This window comes from Zeus faber, assembly GCF_960531495.2.
Source record: "Zeus faber genome assembly, chromosome: 3".
NCBI lineage: Eukaryota > Metazoa > Chordata > Actinopteri > Zeiformes > Zeidae > Zeus > Zeus faber.
In genome coordinates, this window is record NC_137190.1 from 1,450,134 (window position 1) to 1,472,821 (window position 22,688).

General features: G+C 45.5%; 1 protein-coding gene across 1 annotated transcript in view; it reads left to right on the plus strand.

The window, feature by feature from the left end:
• abhd17c (abhydrolase domain containing 17C, depalmitoylase) overlaps window positions 1-10,459 on the plus strand; it is a 35,578-nt gene extending 25,119 nt beyond the window's left edge. Inside the window, exons 2-3 of the mRNA XM_079998228.1 lie at window positions 3,400-3,579; window positions 9,821-10,459. Of these exons, the coding sequence (XP_079854354.1) occupies window positions 3,400-3,579; window positions 9,821-10,040 (400 nt within the window). The 3' untranslated portion in view covers window positions 10,041-10,459. The remainder of the gene's footprint in view (window positions 1-3,399; window positions 3,580-9,820) is intronic.
• The last annotated feature ends 12,229 nt before the right edge of the window (window positions 10,460-22,688 follow it).

Sequence of the window (22,688 nt, forward strand, 5' to 3'; positions counted from 1 at the left end):
ACCACTACTATGTACTGTTACTGTGCAGTGAAGGACACCCATGAACTTTGGTGAACAACCACCATCAGTCAAAGTACACAATATACTGTAAGCCCAGAAATAGCTGTATGGATAAGAGCGAGCAGTTCACCTTTCCACTAACACCATTCACCATATACACACACACTTTTAAACGTCACCTTGTGCGTTTCCTGTCCTAAACGAGTCTTTGCTGAAAAGTTCTGTTAAGTTGTGAGTGTCGTGCAGCATTCCGGGTCCCAATCGCCGTTGTAATTACTGTTGAGTGCAGTGACCTTGATCCCTGTGTGTTCCCTCCATTTGTTTGAGAAGAGTCGTCCTTAACGCTGAGTGCTCTAGTCGGTCCGACTGATGGACCAGATATGAGGGAGTAACCTTCCATTGAGCGGGTGTAGAGTGAATTCAATTAAAGAAAACCTTGGAGCTCATTTAGGGATGATTCTGCATTTCCTGTGAAGGAAAGGTGTCTAGTGGCTGCAAAGGCTTTTTTGTAGTCGAACGGTTGTTTAAATGGATTTAGTTTGGGAAAATGGAACCAAATGAAACCAATATTACAAACTGAGCAATGATTCGCTGCATATTGTGGAAGTCAGAGTCCGTAATTCAGAGTCTGATGCGCCCCGGTTCCAAATGTTCCATGGCCTGTGACGAAAACATGGGCGCTGCAGTGAGTGTGTTTGTTTTTTCTGCTTGTAAATTCTAGAACATCCGGAACTAAAGCTACAGAGTAACTTATACCGAAGTTATTGTTTTGACCTCTCTAATTACATGGACGGCATGTGGCGCCATGTTGTGAAATGACCCTTCCTTTGCACTTTTCCAAGAAGGGGTTTGGAGTTTACATAGAGCCAACTTCGATTGATCTACTTGACTTCCATTTACAAACGTGTTCAACACCTTCCAGTGCTTTGTCACTTTAATGCGCTGCCAGCAAGACTCAAATCACATCTTTTCCTGGACCCCCTTGGAGATCCTCCTTCGGGGTCGGCGCACTGCTGCAGTGACTTGTTTGGCCACTGGGGGCGTTGTTGCTACCTGACCTGTCAGATTCAGCAGGAAGCTCCTTCACTCTTTGTCTGTTGATTTTGTGAGAGACGCCGGTTCGTCTCACCCTGGCTCTTATCTTTAACGCATCTCCACAGTGTCTGTGTACGCTCCTCAATATCTGATCAGCTTCATCGCATCCCCCGTGCTCTTGGGAGTGGAGGGGGGGCAGTACGTGAGCCTGGGCCAAGGCAACATGGCGTCCTCCTCGCCTCCCTTCCTTCATTCTCTCTCCTTACTTCTGTCCCTCCCTCCCTCCTTCTCTCCCCTCTGAATTCCTGCTGGGATCTGCTTTGTCTCAGACACGGTCACTTCCCGTCGGAGCGTCCAGGCCTCCAGAGCGCTGATCAATCTGTCACTGCAATTTATTAGTTGTACTTTTTTTTTTTTTTTTTTTTAGTTTCTCAAGTAATAAATAATCTTTGATCCATTTAACCCAAGTGTGTCTCTCACTTGCTCAACATCTCTCACTCCCACCTCTTTCCTGTCGCCCCCCCCCCCCCCCCCCCCCAGTAGGTTTTCAGTGGTGATATTTCAGGACTAATGTCTGAAATCTGCCTGTCAGTGTTGCTGTCAGTCAGTATCATCCCCCCCCATAACTCAGTGTGACAGCTCTACTCGGAGCGGTTGGATGCTGCTGTGTTTCAACGACAGATGGAGATGCAACAGCACCCCCAACTGCAGGGAGGACTCATCACCGCCATCACTCTGTTATCTCTTTTCTTCTTACATTGGAGTACGGCTGGTTTAAAAAATAAAAACATCTAAATATGGAGCTTCTGTATTGGACAGAATTCGTAAAGATTGGAAACTGAAAAGTTGGCAGCAACTGTCATTATGTATAAAATGTAAAAATATCGATGTAGAGTCATATCATGAGCCGTCTCATCAATATCTAATTGAATCTATATTGGGCCACAGGGCCAGCGCTTCAATGGTGTGGACTGATTGGTCTCCTGGTTCTCTGTCCCTCTCGCACGGTGGCGCAGTGCATTGCACTGCTGCCTCACAGCAAGAAGGTCCTGGGTTCGATTCCCGCCTGGGGCGCTGTTGGCACCGTGCTCCGGTGGGTTATCTTCCAAAAACAGGAGCCTTTCTGTGTGGAGGTTGCATGTTCTCCCCGTGTTCACATGGGGTTTCCTCCACCTCACGTCAGTAAGGACCCCCACCAAAAACATGCACCCATCATGGTCTGACCAGCGATGGACATTTATCACCTGGTCCCCGGGCGCGTCCACGTACGCTGCCCACTGCTCCTGGCTGTGCCCCCGGAGGAAGGACAAGCCAGAATGGTTAAAAGCAGAGGAGCCATTTCACCGGCCACCATCAAGCATGTGCATGTGTGTGTGTGCAAGCATGTGTTGTGGAGTGTCGTGTGACAATTAAAGAAAGTTTCTTCTCTTTCTCTTTCTTCTCTCTCTTTTTACTTCTTCCTCATCTCATTTGTCTTCCTGTTGAGTTCAACTCTGCAGGTTTGAGGGTTTTTAAGGACTTTTTTCTCTTTCTCTCCAGCTGCTGGCACACTTTATTTTAAATATATTTGTCTCAATTCTGGAAGGAAACTCTTCAGGGAGGCTCAGATGTGGTCAGATGGAATGATGTTTTATGGGACATGTGCACACCTAGACTGGTAATGAGACGTTGGAGGGTCCTCCAGCGCTCTCTAAATGAGTCAGAACCAGGAGGTCTGAACGCGCACATTCCACCACAGCAAAACAGCCCTTCAGCACAAAGGATTCAATGGAACCTAGTGGTACCACCATGTAGTAAGTAGGGCATAACAGCATATTATGGCACAGAGTTCCACAGTCAAAAAACAGGATTGTGCATCATGAGGCTGAAAAGTGGATCACAATATCACAACGTGCTCATTTATTTTCCATTTACGTTCTTTAAATACCAAAAGGCACCGAGCAGCATGGAGTTCTGGTGTGTGTGATCACAGCAGGAAAATGAGGCCTTGAGACTGAAATGGATGATAATCTGTTAAATTAGACGGTGACCAAACAATGTGTATGCGGCTTCCTGCAACGAGTCAGCGGGAACAAGATATAACGCAGAGCAGAACTTTGGTATAAAATGATTTGATTTAAACACATCTGCTTTTACCAGCTGATTTATTTATAACAGATTGTCTTATTTATTAGATCAAAACAAAACAAATTGTGGAAACTATCAGAAATTGTTCTATTTGAATTGTTTTTCCACATTTCATGCACAAGGAATAAAGCGTATAAAAATGATTATGACTGTGTTGAACTGCGGGCTTATTGGATAATTTATATACGTATAATCAGTGTTAAATGATTGATTAAATGAGCGCGTCCCTCCCTGCAGGTATGGAGTGACGCCAGAGAACATCATCCTGTACGGTCAGAGCATCGGGACTGTTCCCACCGTCGACCTGGCGTCTCGCTACGAGTGCGCCGCTGTCATCCTGCACTCGCCACTGATGTCAGGGCTACGCGTGGCGTTCCCCGACACCCGCAAAACTTACTGCTTTGACGCCTTCCCCAGGTACATACACACACATTATCATCACTTTTCATTGTTTTAGTTTTACTGTTTTCTTTACGATATTTTAAATTGAATTATCAATTAATCAAAAACAGCCAACCAAAAAACTGCGAAGACTGTGTGTGTGTGTGTGTGTGTGTGTGTGTGTGTGTGTGTGTGTGTGTGTGTGTGTGTGTGTGTGTGTGTGTGTGTGTGTGTGTGTGTGTGTGTGTGTGTGTGTGTGTGTGTTCAGAAATGTTGTTTTGTTTTTTTTCCACTTTCTTCTACTTTTTCCATTTTAACTTCCACAGTTGGCGCGGGGCGGCTGATCCACAGTCACTAACCATTAAAACAACTCCGGTTGTTGACCGGTTGTTTTCACCTGCAGCCAATTTCACTTCCTGCTTTCAGAATTACTGCAAGGAAATGGGGGTGTGGTTAAACACTACACCTTAACATCACCATGGCAACCAATGATAAAAAAAAAAGCAGAATCTCACTATGCTACAAGCTAGCAACAGTAATGTGGTGACCACTCAAATAAACAAAATAAGTATATTATATGATATAGTTAGTATAGTATCATATCCTCTATAGTTTAGAGGATTTTTCCTGACAGAAGTCTGACTCATGCAGTGTTCCTGTTGTCACTCAGAAGAACCTCGGAGTGAAGAAATTGTTAATTTCATGCTGCAACTGTTGGCAGTGACTGGAGTAGACGTACAGCTGCAGAAGAAACATAAAATGGCTCAAAAATACAGTGTGTCAAAGTGCAGGAGCTGATATCAGCATGCTGACACTGGACAAGGCGTTTGACTCCATTTAGTCCATTTCCATCACCTAGTTTTGACATGATGAGCACGGGGTCTCCAAACAGAATGCACGCATTCTTCAGATGTCTGCACAACAAACCGATTTGAGTCGATAGTTTTAATCTGAGGAAACACTCAAGACGTAAAAGTTTTAAATTCAGAAATGACCATGAATGGACAAAGTGTTTTGCAGAGAAAAGGAGACATGTATGGCGTTTAAGGTGTATTGGATTCTGGTTATTACCATAACTGTAACCCATGCTATATCTATTCTTGCATCACAATATCAGTATTATATTTAACATATATCCGATATAGCTGGTGTCATACTTTATATTAACATAGCTCATTGTGATGAACATCATTTGGCGTGTTTAAAACTATAACCAGATATTCTGATTATATATCATCGTTCTGGGAAGTTCTCCACGGTGCTGATTAAAAATCCTCCGTAGCAGCAGCCGTAGGAGCAGGTTCTGGTGTCTGGCCCCCTCTGGGCCGAGGCGATAACTACCCTCCCATTAACACCAGGCGGCCTCTTGGACGTCTCAGCCCAACAGAGCAGGTCTTCAGAGCCATAGCTGCTCCCATGAACCCCAATTATCTCCCCCTGATGGGAAGGCCAAACAAAAAGAAGTGGATGTATTGATTTCCACCATGGATTGAAATGGGGAGCGCAAAGCATCAACACCAACACATGCATGTGTGCTGGTGTTGTGTGCTCACGTGACCCTGTGCCAAGTGGCCAACGTGTGTGTAGGGAGCCCAGAGTTCCTGCTTTTGTGAGGACCAAGACACTAAACCTTCACAAAACGGCCTCCGGCGCTATTGACCCCAGCGCCTTTCCCTGGGTTCGAGTCCTGGCTCCAGCCTCAAAACTGGGATCCTTGGGGCTCTGATTGCACCTTCTTTTTGCCGCTAATTGAAAGGCAGAACAGTTCCGTGGCGCCGAGTAATTAGGGGCGAAGCGGAAGCGTCTCAAGCTTTGTGGTCGGACAGCAGGTGAAGGAGCCACAGGGAGAATAACAGACAGAGAGTGTGTGTGTGTGTGTGTGTGTGTGTGTGTGTGTGTGTGTGTGTGTGTGTGTGTGTGTGTGTGTGTGTGTGTGTGTGAGAGATCCCACTGCTCGTTCTCTTTCTCTCGTTCCATTTGACCCCTCCTGGAACTGCACCAGTTTCCAAATCTCTTGCTGCTGCGTTGGAATACTCGGACTCAAAGCACGAGGTCGCAGAGTGAACCAAGGTGGAAACAACAGCCACAGGACCTTTCTGTACGTCAACAGATTGTTAGGGTCCAGTTGGAAACTTTTCTGTAAAGTCACAAACTGCTGAATCAAATTGACTTCACTTGAACCCCAGGTTAGGGTCGGCCGCCATCTTGGTCCCGCTCCCAGGTATCAACTATGTGGCCGATGGTAGCAGACTCCTTATGGGCCCAAAGCAAAAAAATAAAACATGGCTTCCTTCGAATACGAATCAAGACGCAGACGCTTGGACGAAGGATAGTTCTAAGATCATCCATCTGTGCTCCAAATGAGATAAACATGAACATCAGTTAACATTTTTATGGGATGCTTTTCTGCTTCATGTGTGACTCCAGAAATGTACAATATACACTGACAGCCTACCAAGAGTCTGGGTCCCATTTGAATATGACGCTCGCTGAACAATCACATTGTAAGGACGTAACAATAGTCTGAGAGGAATAATGGACAAAGAAAGAAGCCGATAAAACGATGTAAAGGTTTTGGATATATCTAATACCCATTCAGCTCCACAGCGACTTAATAATTAATCTCCTTTTCTACCATTTTCAATCTTGCCTTAAATTCCTGATGCTGGCAGGTGAAAAGGAAACAAGGCAGCTCCCAAAACAATATTTCTCTCGAAATGTTTTCATTTGTCTGTTTATCTGGGTTGATTCCTGGACAACACATTTCAACAAACCAGGTTTCCCCACATGGTCCTTGAAGTCGTTGTATTAAAATTCAGTTTATGGGAAATTATCCTGATGTTCAGAGCTGGCATCATTTCAAAAATGTGCTGGCTTGATATATTTTGGAGACACTGAAATCTACTTTGGGGTCATTGAAATTCCTTGAATAGATTTGTCTTTATGAACACTGATAGTGGATAGAAGCAGAAACCTCTTGAACTCCTGCATGTGTTCTACATTGGTGGCTTCATGTTGTCGCAAGATGCTAAGGGATTCAACCAACGACTCCCAGTTTGTGTCGTTTGGTGAAAAGATCAGAACAATTAGAGCTGATGAGCAGGGAAGGAAGAACTGACTTTGTATGTAAAAGGTAGAATCACACAATTATTGATCTTTGTAGTGTCACGGCTGTTGATGTAGGTGAACCCATTGGTGCATGTGGTCCAGGCTCGGTGCTGAGGTGACACGCTGCCCCCTGTGGGCGGACGACTCCCAGCGAACTGTGAATCAACACAAGACATTGTTCAGTTTTAATGAGTCTGCTGTGTCTCGGTGGATTTGCACGCCTGCAGTACAGCCTGGCTCAGAATGTTAAGTGTGTGTGTGTGTGTGTGTGTGTAAGTGTGTGTGTGTGTGTGTGTGTGGGGGGGGGGTCTGGATGTGCTGGTGTCGAGGGTTCATGGAGCCACCATAGAACCTCCTGCAACTACCCGGCCATGTGGACAGCCTACCTCTACTCAACACTACTCTACCTCTACTCTACCTCTTCCCTTCCATTATGCTACCTCTACTCTACCTCCACTACTTGATCTACTCTACCTTTACTCTACCACTACAGGTACTCTACCTGTACCACTACATCTACCTCACCTCTACTCTTCCCCTACTTTACCACTACATCTACTCTACATCTATTCTACCTCTACTCAACCTTGTGCTGGGAGATGAAACAATAACGATAACTATCGCAATATTGTTTCCTCGATGTCGAAATAAAGTTTTAGAATATTTATGATGGCTTCCGCAGGTTTGTTTATAGAAGAGCTCAGGGCTCCAGCCTGCGACCATTGAGTCACATTTTGCGACCATTTTTGGAGACGGTGCCACTAAATGTTAGAACGACGAGCATCATTAGAGATGCTACGGTGAGGATTTTTCCCACCGGTGTTCTCTTGTGATGACAGACTGTGCAGTATGTGTACAAGGAGACACTTTCACAGCGTCAGAATAAGTATTGATAACAGGCTTAATATTTTACTAATTCAAACTTTTTCTATTTGAACGTCCACGCTGATAGGCGAAAATTAACTCAATATGTTTTATTTCTATTAAAAATAACAACAACAAAAAAAACCAAGGTGGGGGTGATGGGCAAGTAATGGTGTCTGACCGAACGCCGTGTAACACCAATAGCCACGACAACCCAAATCATCATCATATATATATTGTGAAACACCAGGAATGAGCCAGGCAGCAGGAGCCGCCCCTTCGTAATAAAGATTTTCTATTTTATTATATTTTAACTATTTAAAATGGGTAAAATCTTATTTTTAATCTTATTTTAGCTTGAAATCCTCTGTACGACGCACCGCCCCGTTCCTTCCCCGTATGAGACAAACAGCAGCGGTGCCTCTTAGCAAGTCAGGTAAAAGAGGCGGGTCGTGAGGTTTTCACTACCGATATTGTCCGGTTCATACAAACTGTCAGTTATTTGTTAACATGTACATGTTATGTGGTGGAACGGGAGATTAACATCATGGATGTGCAGCCCACAAATCGTGTAGGTGGTGTACCTCGTAAAGGTGTACCTCTTAAAGTGACCGCTGAGTGTATACCACTTAAACATACACTCACCGGCCACTTAGGTACACCTTGCTAGTAGCGTGTTGGACCCCCTCTTGCCTTCACAACTGCCTTAATTCTTTGTGGCATAGATTGAACAAGGTGGTGGAAACATTGATCAGAGGTTTTACTCCATATTGACTTGACAGCATCACATGGTTGTGCAGGTTTGTGGGCTGCACCTCCATGATGCCAAGCTCCCGTTGCACCACCTCCCAAAGCTGCTCTACTGGATTGACATGTGGTGAGGGTGGAGGCCAAGCTCCCGTTGCACCACCTCCCAAAGCTGCTCTACTGGATTGACATGTGGTGAGGGTGGAGGCCGTTGGAGAACAGTCAACTCATTGTCATGTTGAAGAAACCACTTTGAGATGCTTTGAGCTTTGTGATGTGCTGCATTATCCTGCTGGAAGTAGCATCACAAGATGCTGCCCTGTGCTCATTATGGGATGGACATGCTCAGCAACAATACTCAGGTACGCTGTGGCCTTTAAACCATGCTCAGCTGGTACTAAGGGCCCAAAGTGTGGCAAGACAATATCCCCGCACCATTACACCACCAGCACCAGCAGCCTGAACCCTTGATAGCAGGCAGGATGGATCCATGCTTTCATGTTGTTTACATTTTCTGGCCACATTCTGCTCCGACCATGTGACGGTGGCAGCTGAAATGGAGACTCATCAGACCAGGCAACGTGTTTACAATCTTCTATTCCTCCATTGTTGGTGCCTGAGTTTCCTGTTGTGAGCTGACAGGAGCAGCACCCGGTGTGGTCTTCTGCTGCTGTAGCTCATCTGCTTCCAGGTTCCACGTGTTGTGCCTTCACAGATGCTGTTCTGCAAACCTTGGTTGTAACCGGTGCTTATTTGAGTGACTGTTTCCTTTCTGTCGTCTGGAACTAGTCTGCCTGTTCTCCTCTGACCTCTGACCTCAACCAGGCATTTTCGTCCACACAACTGCCGCTCACTGGATGTTTTCTCTTTTTGGGACCGTTCTCTATAAACCCCAGAGATGGTTGTGCGTAAAAATTCCAGTAGGTCAGCTGTTTCTGAAGTACTCCGACCAGCCCGTCTGGCACCAACAACCACGTTCAAAGTCATTTAAATCCCCTTTCTTCTCCGTTCTGATGCTGGGTTTGAATTCAGCAAGTCATCCTCACCATATCTACATGCCTCCATGCAATGAGCTGCTGCCATGTGATTGGCTGATTAGCTAACTGTGTTAACAAGCAATTTAACAGTTGTACCTAATAAGGGGGGAGGTGTGTGTGTGTGTGTGTGTGTGTGTGTGTGTGTGTGTGTGTGTGTGTGTGTGTGTGTGTGTGTGTGTGTGTGTGTGTGTGTGTGTGTGTGTGTGTGTGTGTGTGTGTGTGTGTGTGTGTACGTTTTCGTCTTCTATAAGAAACCTGTTCATTCACACCCCTCCTCAATCCTGTCTGCAGATCCCTAAACATCTGCTCTCTCTCATTCACCACTATTCTACCTTCTGAGTACAGATGTGGAATAGTGGTGTTCAAAAATGTATAATATATGTACAAGCCTTCATAGGAGCCAGAGCCGTGTCTCTTTCTGCTTGCTGCTCTTGTTTCTGTTCAACTCTTTGTTCCTTTTTCTTTAAAGTGAATAAAAATCTTTGTGCTGTGGTCCCATCCGACGTCCTCTCATCCCACAGCATCGACAAGGTGTCCAAGGTGGCGTCCCCGGTGCTGGTGATCCACGGGACGGAGGACGAGGTGATCGACTTCTCCCACGGCCTGGCCATGTACGAGCGCTGCCCACGTGCCGTTGAGCCTCTGTGGGTGGAGGGCGCCGGGCACAACGACATCGAGCTGTACGCCCAGTACCTGGAGCGCCTCAAGCACTTCATCTCCCTGGAGCTGCCGGCGTCCTGAGGGGGTGGGTCCTCCTGAGGGGGCGGGGCCTCCCGGCCAAGTCCCGACGCGCCCCGAGGTGCCCCCTGCTGGCGCTCCTCTGCCCCCGCACTGAGCCAGACCCAGCGGGGCCCGGGGAGACCAGGAGGCGCCGTGTTGGGGTTCTTGAAGATTGTAGAGATGGCACCGACCCCTCCACCCCAAACCCGGCCCACACCCCAAGCTCCGCCCCCTTGGCCAGGTGCTCACCCCTGCAGACTGAGCGGTGATTTAGTCCCTGCTCCGTCTGCACCCCCCGTGCCCCGCCCTTCAGGTTTAGTGCTCCGACTGTTCTCGTGCACTCACGTGCGCACGCACGCACCCCTCAGATGCTCATGCCTGATTATTATTATTATTATTATTATTATTATTATTATTATTATTAGTTTTTCTCCGCTAGCAGATCCTCGACTGAAGGTTCGTCTCATTTCCTGACGTTTTGTACTTTTCACTTCAGGGTCGATCAAACTGATTTCAGGTGATCACATTTTTATGTTTTTATGTTTTTGAATATTGTATAAACTCTTCTTTTGTATCGCGATCTGCATTCCAGCTTTTTCTTAAAGTAAAACACTATGAAAGGAAAATGCCAAGGTTTTCTGTAACTAATCAAGTTTGGAAGTCAGCCCTAGTGATCGGTATTTTGGCACCAGCTGTTAATACCGAATCAGTTAGAAAGACTGACGCCGATCACTCTCATTGACTCCCAGTGATTGAGGAAAATACGATTTTTATAAAGATATTTACTTTTCTGTTAAATCCCATGTCACTACCCCCCCCGCTGTCATGACAACACGTGTACTCGACTATCACACTCCACTATCACACTCCTTTCACACTACAGAGCCAAGCCTTAAGAACGTGCATGTCCCCCCTCCCGACCGATCACTGCTGCTACTGAACATCAGAGAATCACTGTGGAGCGGAGGAACCGTCTGGCACTTCCCGTCTGGCACTTCCCGTCTGGCACTTCCTGTCTGTCACATTCTGTCTGTCACTTCCTGTCTGCTGTACAAGGAGGAGGAGGAGGAGCCTGAGGCACTTGAATCACTCGGTCATCATGTGGACCACCTCCGGGGAAAACCACGTTCCCTGTTTGGTCAATGAAGGAGGAAACACATACATACATATATATACATATACGTGTATGTGTGTGTGTGTATATATATATATATATATATATATATATATATATATATATATATATATATATATATGTATATATATGTATATGTATATATATGTATATGTATATATATATATATGTATATGTATATATATGTATATGTATATGTATATATATGTATATGTATATATATATATATATATATATATATATATATATATATATATATATATGTATATATATATATATATATGTATATATATATATATATATGTATATATATATATATATATATATATATATATATATATATATATATATATATATGTATATATATATATATATATATATGTATATATATATATATATATATATGTGTGTATATATATATGTGTGTATATATATATGTGTGTATATATATATGTGTGTATATATATATGTGTGTATATATATATATGTGTGTATATATATATGTGTGTATATATATATGTGTGTATATGTATATATATATGTATATGTATATGTGTGTATATATATATATATGTGTGTGTGTATATATATGTGTATATGTATGTGTGTATATATATATGTATGTATACACATATGTATATATACACACACACACTGAAGGATTTCATGTGAAGGAAGTCTGCGTCTGGAGCCGTGTTTTGCTGCAAAGTGTTTTGTGTAATTTTGTGTTGAGTCGTCGTTTTATTTTCTCCGTTTGAGGACGAGGAGAAGCCGCGTTGGTCTGAAGCCCCTTTTGTTTTTTCTTTCTTTTTATACTGACATTTTTACGAGGTCCTTTTCGGTATAAATGTTGATAGATTTCTTTTCCGCCGTCTCCGGAGTTGGTTTATAAGATAATACTGTGTACGTGAAACTTTAAATCTCTTCTCTAAGCGCTGCGCCCGTCGCGTCGTGTTGGTTTTTAACACTGGAATTGTAATATGCAAATGAGATGCAGATCAAGGCTTGTAGAGTCAGTTTGGTGTAGTGTGTAAAACAGAATGGTAAAAAGCCTTAAATACGCCGTTAAACAGATTACTGTCGTCGCTGTGGGTGTTGGAACGCAACACGGTGGATGTTTTACTGCTCATTACAGAATAAAGAATGCATGAAGTCTGCGGCTCCACTTTGTTTCACTGCTGTGACTGAAACGGGAATTATCTCTCACTTGAGGTAAGAAAAGGTGAGAAAGGAGCCGCCCTGCCCTGCCACGGATCTTCATCACTTCCTCCGGCGCAGAGACAGCGTGACTGAGAGGACCAGGAGGAGCAACTGCACCAGGACCCGGTGAGCTCAGACCACGGTGGGCTGGATGTTCCGTGTTTGGATCACGTATAAATAAGACGCTGGCTGGAGAGGGAGAATTTTCTCAGCAGACGTTGGATTAATTCAGTCACACTTGAACTCCTTCTCCGACTCCTCTTTGCTGATTTTTTTTTTTTTCCCCCCGTTGCACTGATTTAATGATCCAATCAAAGGAACGACGGCTCTTGACTAAATATGAGTATACAATGTGAAGAACCTCATGACTTGTTCCAATAGTTTTATTTAGCTATTTTATATACATTTTGAATATGTAAATTAACAAAATTTTCGAAATAAGCTTTTAATATCTTCATCTACTTTAAATGACTTTTCAGTTTTGAACCTCTCACTACAATTTGCACAACTTCAACGATGGCAAAGTGGTGGAAACCAAAACGTTTCCTCCTTTCCAGAGGTGATGACTCCAGATCCAGAAAGTGAAAATCCAGTTTCCAGCTTTCCTCTCCCTCCATTCACTAATCAGCTAGTTCCACTCGTCAGTTGGACTGAGTTGATGTTAGTTAGAAAATCCCCAATGTTGACTCACGTGGTGGAAAAAGAGCGTTAATTTAATTTATTATAAAAATCTGAGTTTGTGTATTTAGTCCAGTCTTGTCCTCTGCAGAGACCGATACGAACCCTTTTATAGTTTTGGTCGTGGAGTGGGTTCTTAGCAGAGTATTCCAACAATTGATCTGATTAAATATTACCGTCTACCAGACGGACTCATCTGTTGGGAGTGGCATTGAGTGAGAAAGCTACGCTCAAACCACCATTTAAATAACCAATTGCACTCAGCACATTGTGTAACTTTTCCACTACACTCAAATCCCGGAGTCCCGTTTATCTCTGAGCCTGGATTCTCCAACTCTGTCCCTCTCCTCCACCTGCTTCCTTCAGTTATTCCCTCCATTCTGGTGCCACGAGGGTCCGGGAAGGAGCTTGCACACCAAGGTTTAGTTTAGACTCGTGTCCTAATGCCTATTTAAATAAAATATTCGACATGAAGTGATTTGTGTCCGTCGTACAAAAATAAGACGTGTGTCCATCCGTCGGTGGTTGAACCCCCGTCCCTCCACCAGCGCAGCGCTGATCTTTTTTTTTTTTTTTAGAAGATGGAGGATGTTTCCCTCAGAGTTGTGGTTCAATTGTGTTCATCAAAGGAGCTGCTGAAAGTGCTGTTAAATATACCTGTGTGTGTATATGACATCTAGTGTTTTATTGATTAAGTCACACACAGGCCTGACAGTGCATTGTGGGTGCACAAGCATGAACATCAGTCGTGCAGAAGCCAGAAAGGTATATTTTTTGGTGATGAGTCACTGGGAGTCGCCCTCAAGAGCTCGGTCCTGGGCTCAGTTTGACTGATCTCACATGTGAACCCTGTGTCGTCGCCTCCTGATGGAGGTTCTGGATGAACACAGCCTCCGTCACCTGAGGCAGACTGACAGTGTGGACAGTCTGGTGCAGTATTTGAGTTTATTGAAGAGGAGTTTTTAGGAAGTCTCAACTTTACGCTTCATTTTCTTTTGGCTAAAAGCAGTTGTACCAGTCAAACATCAAAGCTGCTAAAAAGCAGATTAAAAATAAAATGTTTGAATAAAGTCTTATTTCACTTTGCCCCCAAGCAAAACCATAGATATCAAATATCTGACCAACCAATTACTGCTCTTTTCGCATGCGTGCGTGCGTGCGTGAGTGAGCATAAATTACACCGATCAGCCACAACATTAAAGCAGTGACAGTTGAAGTGAATAACATGTGGTTCCAATGACACCTGTCAAGGGGTGGGATGCATTAGGCAGAAAGTGACTGACAAGGGTTTGTGTGTGAACCTCACAGGAAGTAGTACATGTGGTTCAACATGGTGCCGTACAAACATTGCACACTATGCTGCCTAGCGTTTCCTACAATGCATTGCGAGGGCAAAGCGCTGGTAAAGGTTTCTCTGTCGTCATGACAATGTGCTGAGAGACAGTGGAGTGACGATTCCTGATGCCTGGAAAATAAAAACACATCCCATAAAACCTCCTGAAGTGAAACGGCATCTGTTTCTCTGAAGCTGATCAGTGTCTGGTATCTGTTCCTGTTTTACATCGTCGTTCCAGCCTCGTGCGCTCGGCGCTCGGCGCTGGACTTGAAGGATCAGGTTCAGGTTCCGTGGATTCCCCGCTACGCGCAGAGATTTGAAAGATGTAATCTGTTCCATTGTCTTCAAACAGCTTCCTCTTCTGGGAATCTCTTAATTCCTTTGTTTTTTTGGGTCCTTGTATGACGTGTGGTACTTGACACATGATGATGATGATGATGAGCGGCTCCACCCAGCAGACGTCTCTTCATCCTCCGTCCGACGCTCCAGTTGCACCACCACCCCTAGGAGCAACAAGGAGCAAAGCTGTGTACTTTGTTACTGTATTTTAAATTCATATTAGCAAACATCTGTACTTTTTACTCTCCTAAGTTTACCAATTTTAAACTAGAATCAGGATCTGCATGAAAAAAGGTTCAGTAGCACTTTATGAAGTATTATAGTCTGTTATATCAAGTACCTTTACTTTTCTAACAGTACGTTTAAAGAGCTAGGAATGGCAAGTGCTATACTTTTACTTATGTATAAATGTCAATGTGTTACTTATACTGCAGTCAGTATAAGTTTTATGTCTGGGTATTTGTACTTTTACTTCAGTTAAAGGTCAGAGTATTTTTTTCTCAAGCTCATTCATTTGAATCCAGGTTTCAGTTCTTTAGTGTTCATGTATTGATTTGACATCCAGGTCCGCAACTTGTATTTAACCTTCTGTCAAAATAAGTTTCATGTTCCGTACCGTGAACACGCGCTCTGTGAATTCATATTTGTAGACGGACGTGTCAGTGTTTCATCAGAAAACATCATGTTCATGGCGCGTCATCGTTGTTCGTAGAACTCAAAGTACCAGTACTACAAGTTGTACTGATCGGATAGTAGTTCCTCTGGTTCACGTGGGAGCAGACCTGCTGTGAGCTCCAGCTCAAGGTGACCCGTCCTGAGCCCTGCAGGACGGTGGAGAACCTCCTCCACGCCGGTCCCATCCGGAGCCCGAGGAGCGGAGGTGGTGGTGTCCTGGCTTCCCAGGTGTCGGAGACCTTCTCTGGAACTGATCCGCGGGGGCTTTCCAGGCAGGATTTTGTGTTCTCAAGATTGACGACTTTATAAACAGAAACTTCCCACCAAACACTGAGCTATGGAGTGAAGCTCAACGTGGTCCCGGGTCTCCGCAGAAAGGAGCTGTGGAGGTGGCTCCTCCATGCTGTGGTGATGGAGCTCCACTCAAACGTTCTTTCATAAGCATCTGATGCCGGAGAGAGGGAGATGTTTACTTTCCCCTCTGAGCAAATGGGAGTCCCAGCCAACATTTCAGCAGGGATAATCCCTCCTCAGTTTAAATAACAGCTGTGCCAAAGCTGCGCTGCGCCTTTAATGAGCGCACCATTGACCTGCAAAGTCCGACTTCACACAAATACACAATTAACATGACAAACTGCCGCCATAAAAAGCCCATCGCATGGTCCAAGTAAACGTCACCGTCTCCAACTCCAAGCGGAATTCACTCGATTGCTTGCGTGCTGCAGCATCTGTATTAAGCAAAACAACTGGATTAGACCAATTTGGGATTAAAATGAGTGATTAGCTTCACTGTCCCGCAGCCCGCGATGCTCGCTGCACGGCGGCGATAAGGAGACACGCCTCCTTTCATGCAAATCACCTCGACAGGAGCGTGGCGTCGAGGCCTTTAATTCCTAATTATGTCCCTTCGCTACAGATCCAGGACCCGGCGTCTGGAGGGAACATCTGACTCGACAGGTCTCCCCTCACCCAATAATAACCCTAATTTATATCCCTATTTTTATTATGGCCGTCATCGTGTTTTTCTTTTTATTTACTGTGAATATTTCAACTTGACTCTTGAGCACGAACGTCCCACGGATCGCTGTAACAATGGCCGCGTAAATCATGTTAATATTGCATTTTGCAGCGTAACATGTTTAATCTACATGGCTGCTGCAGGTCGCTGGCGCGGGCGGAGCCATGGGGTTTGGGGATTAGTGGGTGGATTTTTTTTTTTTTTTGGTGGGGATTGTGTGCAGTTGAACACAAAGCCCTGTCGAGGTTCTGTCTCAATCTGAAGCTCCATTTCAGCTCTTTTCTTATATTTTTGAATGTCTTTACCAAATCCATCAATTCTAGGACTGTGACTGTCAACGTGCCGCACGCCTGCAGCGAAAAGGGCCGACGGCCATCTTTTTTCTTCTGGGAAACAAGTAAGATGGTTAATACAGGAAATGCAAATATAACACATGGGAGTTTCTATCCTGTGGTGCCGGTGTTGAATGCAGAACATCCTGATGCTGCAAGAGACTCCAGAGTTCAACTCAGATCCAGTTTGGAGCTGCAGCTCCTGCTGTGTGTTGCGGTGGAGGCCGCTCACCCTGCCCCCCCCCCTAGACTTCACTCCCCACGTCCATCCATGAGCCTTGACCCGTGACCCCGTGACCCTGAGCTGCTTGTGGAGATGCTCTGACCAGTCGTCCAGCATCACAACCTGGTCCTTGTCAAGGAGGCTCAGATCCTTTCACTTGTGCCGGTGTTTATAAAAATTATTTTCTTTCTATTTTGTCTAATTTCAGTTTCTTTTCTCATTCTTGTTTCCTGCCCGTCCTGTGGTTTGATTGAGGGGCGTGGCTTTGCTGTCAGGTGATGTGTTTGCTCTGCTCTCATTGGCTGATCTGCTTTTGAATGACTTTTTAAGATGTTTTGGAGCTGAAATGGCAGCGAACGGACTCTTCTTCCAAACCGTTGACACGTTTCATAGAAAGTTTCTATGTTTTCATGTTCACAGACACTGCATTAAACTGCTGCATCTGCATTTTATGTTATTCTGTTTATTAAATGTTATATCAATATACCTGTTTGATGTTAAATGTTAATTGTATTTTATTCTGTATTACATTTTATATTCCACTTGGCTCTCTGCTGGAGAACTTTCAGTATTGTCAGGTGAGGGTGATGCATTAGAACGTGTGTGTGTGTGTGTGTGTGTGTTGCTGTTCACACGATCAATGCATTTAATTGAACAGTGGAACCAAACCCTTCATCACATTATTAATTGCATTAATTGAGGGTTGTTTTTGGGGCAGATGGTTCCTGCTTGGATGATGATGATGATGGTGATGATGAGGATGATGGTCTTCCTCCTCTGGTCTGCTCGTGTGCGCAGCGCCCCCTGCGGACAGACGGGGTCACTACAAGCACCGTGTCCACAGCAGCTCCACCCTCACTCCATCTTCTCTCCAACATTGTTTCACCATCACAGATGAAATGTGTGGAAGAAGTTTGGGAACATTCGTATTTGACTTTTTCATTCAATGTCTTTTGGGCCAAGATTGAGGAAATGTTTAATAACTGGAGAAACATGTTCAGATAATTACTGAATAGTTATTTAATCATTCACCGGCTTTAAATATGATCAAGTTATTTTGCTGTGAAATATAATTTATCATTTTAAAGTTTTTTCTATCATAGATAGTACACACTCCCCCTTGCACTCCTCCCTCTCCCTGTCTCTCTCTCCTCCTCTCACCCACCTTCTCTCTCTCTCCAATGGCTCGTGGTGGGCGGCGTCTCACGCGGTAGTAGGAGCAGCGCGGCGCACGGAGCGGAGATCTGCCGCAGCCTGCAAGACCTGAAGGAGGACAGGACCTGAAGGAGGACAGGACCTGAAGGAGGACAGGACCTGAAGGAGGACAGGACCTGAAGGAGGACAGGACCTGAAGGAGGACAGGACCTGAAGGAGGACAGGACCTGAAGGAGGACAGGACCTGCAAGACCTGAAGGAGGACAGGACCTGCAAGACCCGAAGGAGGACAGGACCTGCAAGACCTGAAGGAGGACAGGACCGGATCCCTGCTGCTCGGTAAGTGTCTGGACTTCCGTGGAACGGTGTGTGCGTCTCTTGTTGCGCGCTTAACCTTTTGGGTTTGAGCGCCACAGGTGGTCCTCGACCTGGTCAGGGGACCTGGAGCCTCTTGCTGTCCTTTCCGGACCAGGTCCAGGACCTGGACCAGGACCAGCAGGGAGCAGGAGGTGGAGAGTTGTCCAACCTGCAGTGACTTGGAACATCTGTGACTCAACTTGGAGAGGAACCAGATGTTCTGACTCTGTTCAGTCTCAAACGAAGCATCTTTGATCTTGTCGCTCAAATTCAACCTGAAAACTTTGAGGCGCGCGGTGCGGTGCGGTGCGGTGAGGTGCGGTGCGGTGCGGTGAGGTGAGGTGCGGTGCGGTGCGGTGAGGTGAGGTGCGGTGCGGTGAGGTGAGGTGCGGTGCGGTGAGGTGAGGTGAGGTGCGGTGCGGTGAGGTGAGGTGCTGTGCGGTGAGGTGCGGTGAGGTGAGGTGCGGTGCGGTGCGGTGCGGTGAGGTGAGGTGAGGTGCGGTGCGGTGAGGTGAGGTGCTGTGCGGTGAGGTGCGGTGAGGTGAGGTGAGGTGCGGTGCGGTGCGGTGCGGTGCGGTGCGGTGAGGTGCGGTGCGGTGCGGTGCGGTGCGGTGCGGTGCGGTGCGGTGAGGAGGACGCAGACTCAAGTGCACGGACTCGGAGCCTGGAGCGCGTTTGGAGCTGGACTCAACAGGTGAGTGGAACCTTCTCCATCATGTTGTGGTCGTTTAGCTCCAGGTGTTTCCGTGGAACACACTGAGATGATGGAAGTAAAGTTAGGAAAGATGAAATGAGTTGTGATCAATAGTTTCTCTGTTTGGGGAAAGAGTGAATGAAGAGTGTGATGTGAGTGAGGAATGCACCTGTTTGTTTTTAAAATAGTCTATAAAAGATCAGACCTGGAAATAAGTAAGAGGGAGAGAGAGATTGTGAGAGATTCTGTTAATCGCAGGAGAGAAAACACACACACACCGATCAGCCACAACATTAAAACCAGTGACAGGTGAAGTGAATAACATTGATCATCTGGTTCCAATGACACCTGTCAAGGGGTGGGATATATTATTATTATTATTATATATATACTGTTATATATAATTATATACAGTATATAGTGTTATATATTATTATATATATACTGTTGTATATAATTATTATTATATATACTTTATATATTATTATTATATATATACTGTTATATCTTATAATAATATATATACTGTTATATATTATTATATACAGTATATAGTGTTATATATTATTATTATATATGATGCTGCAGGTGAAGAGTCAGTTGTTGAAGTATAGAAATGGGCGTGGTCAGGATCTGAGCCACTTTGACAAGGAGCACATTGTGATGCTGGACGACTGGGTCAGAGCATCTCCACAAGCACAGGTCTTGTGGCTGTTCCCGCTGTGCAGTGGTTACTACCAAAAGTGTCCAAGGAAGGACGAGCGCTGAACCGGCCACAGGGTCACGGGGCCCAAGGCTCATTGATGCACGTGGGGAGTCAAGCCTAGTCTGTCTGATGTTGATGCCACAGAAGAACTACTGCAGCACAAAGTGTTGAAACAGTGAATGTTGCTATGATAGAAAGGTGTAGAACACACAGTGCATGGCAGCTTGCTGCGTATGGGAGCTCACAGTGTCCATGCTGACCCCTGTCCACCCCTGAAAGCACCTACAATGGACACGTGAGCGTCACAACTGGACCATGGAGCAATGGAAGAAGGTGGAGGTGTGATGAATCACCTTTTCTTCTACATCATGTGGATGGGCGGGGTCAGGGTCCGATCCCACGGAGCATCTGTGGGATGTGCTGGAACAACAAGCCTGATCTATGGGGGCCCCACCTCCAACTTGCAGGACTTAAAGGATCTGCTGCTAACGTCTTGGTGCCAGATACCACAGGACACCTTCAGAGTCTGATGGAGTCACTGCCTCCACCTCACAGCTGTTGTGGTGACACGAGGGGGAGCTGCACAGTATTAGTGTTTATTAATGGTGCTTTTAATGTTGTGGCTGATCAGTGTAGACATACTGTACACACACACACTGCAGCACACAGATGCATGCTGCAGTGTTTGTGTGTGTGCGTGTGTGTGTGTTTGTGTGTGTGTGTGTGTGTTTTTCTGCACCGTCTATCAGCCTCTTAATGGATTGTGAAATTGTCTGTGGCGTTTTGGGTTCTCCCTTGCCCCGGCTGCTCTCTCTCTGTCTCTCTCTGTCTCTCAATCCCGCAGAACCCTGCTCACCCTCAAGCCCCCACCCTTGTTCCTAATGAATCTGATCATACCTATGGATGAGCTGGTTCACTTCTGATTTTTGTGTTCAGCGAAACAATCTCTCCCCTGGTCAGTCCCTGGTTTGTCCCTGGTTTGTCCCTGGTCTGTTGCTCCTCATCAACACAAAATGCGTCCTGTCCTTGTGTTGTCAGGATCCTGATCGCCAATTTGCATCAGAGACAGAGCGAAGCATTCAGAGCAAAACTGACACATGTAGCGTCTGTGGAGCATCACGAAGGGGAAGTGGGACAGGAAGAGCAACGGGAAGAGGAAGTACAGGAAGGGAAGAGGAAGTGGAAGAGGAAGAAGGACGGGAAGAGGAAGAGGAAGAAGGACAGGAAGAGGCTCGGGAGGCTCTGGGAGCCACACGGGGAAGGAATCACAATGTTTCAGAGCTGAGGTCCTGGAATAGTCTCGACATTAAGCTGGTACACTGGACCCATATTAATGATGGCTTAGCGTACACACACATACACACACACACACACACACACACACACACACACACACACACACACCCCCTCAGGGATCTGTGATGTCTGACCACCGTCCCCTTCTCAGTATCAGAGGGTTGTCAGCTTCCTAAACGTTGTGCGACTGAACCGTCGTCTCTGCCTGCAGGGGGCGCTGTGGAGGGGTGTTAAATGTGGAGCACCGGTGGAAAGGCTTTCTAATCATTTTCTTATCAACTGATTATTAATGTTTAATAGGATTTATGTTCAATCTGCAACAGAGTCCTGGGTAATTACCTTTTGCTTGGAATAATTAAAAAGAAAAGCTTGTTCCAGCGTTAAAAGGTGTTGGTCATTATGGAGGAGAGGAACACGACGCTCCCGCCGCGTCACGCTGTGAATACACTGAGACGCTGCTCAGCCATCGCACGTAACGAGGCAAATTATAACACAAATGAGATTCTGATGGGAATGTGACGTTTGGTTTCCATGGCAACCATCTGATGAAAAGCCCAGCGGTGGTCCCTGTGTGGCTCTCTCTGCCCTTCACCTTCATCACTTCAATATCAAACTCGCTCCAGCGGCCTCTTCCCGTCACCACCAGTTCACTCTCTCCTTGACTTTACGACTTGTACCTGTTTTGTTTTTTTTGAAGTTAGATGTTCTGGTTTATATGTATATTATTCACATCGGCAAACTACATGGAAAAAAAGGTTAAAGGTAAAATCATCTTTGCAAAAGAGGAAGTTGAAGATTCAAAGTCTGCATTTGTCACATGCACATTTATACTTGTACTATGTGCAGTGAGGTAGTGAAATGAGGTCAAATCATAAAGAAGAAGTAGTTTCATTCCATATTCCAGATGGTGTCATCAGTTCTATGTTCAAACTGAATTGAACCACCTTGTTCCTCCAACGCTCCAGAGAAAAACCCAGAAAACCAATAAAAGCTTTTTTTAACCTCTGACCAAAACCACCATGGAAGCCTCTCATTTGGAGGCGTCCGCTCCAAACTCTGTGATTCTCAGCTTCACGTCTTCTCCTCCCGGTGCCGTGATGCGCTTCTGTCATCTCCTGCTGCCAAGGGGACGCAGCGCTGACTTGAGTATTTAAAACCAACCAAAAACCCTGAGGAACTCCAGGTTGAGCTTCGTAAAAGGTGATCAAACCCCTTTGAGCGAAGGCTGCTCTGAGGAGGGATGGAAGCTTTCTCTTCTGAGATTTGGTTCTCGAAGACTCACACGGGGAAAAGAGTCCTTCTCTTTGTCCCACTCTCATGGGGTTGAATTCAGATTCAGCGCAACACACGGTGAGAGAGGGAGGACGCCCTGACCATGAACGAGAGGAGTCAGAGTCAGTCGCCCTCAGTTGGGAATGGAATCCTCCCAGGAATCATTTCATTCTGTCAAAATGATTATTTTGCCGCAGTGACTCCAGACACTTTTAGAGGATTTGTTGACTATGAACGAATCATTTGCGCGTCG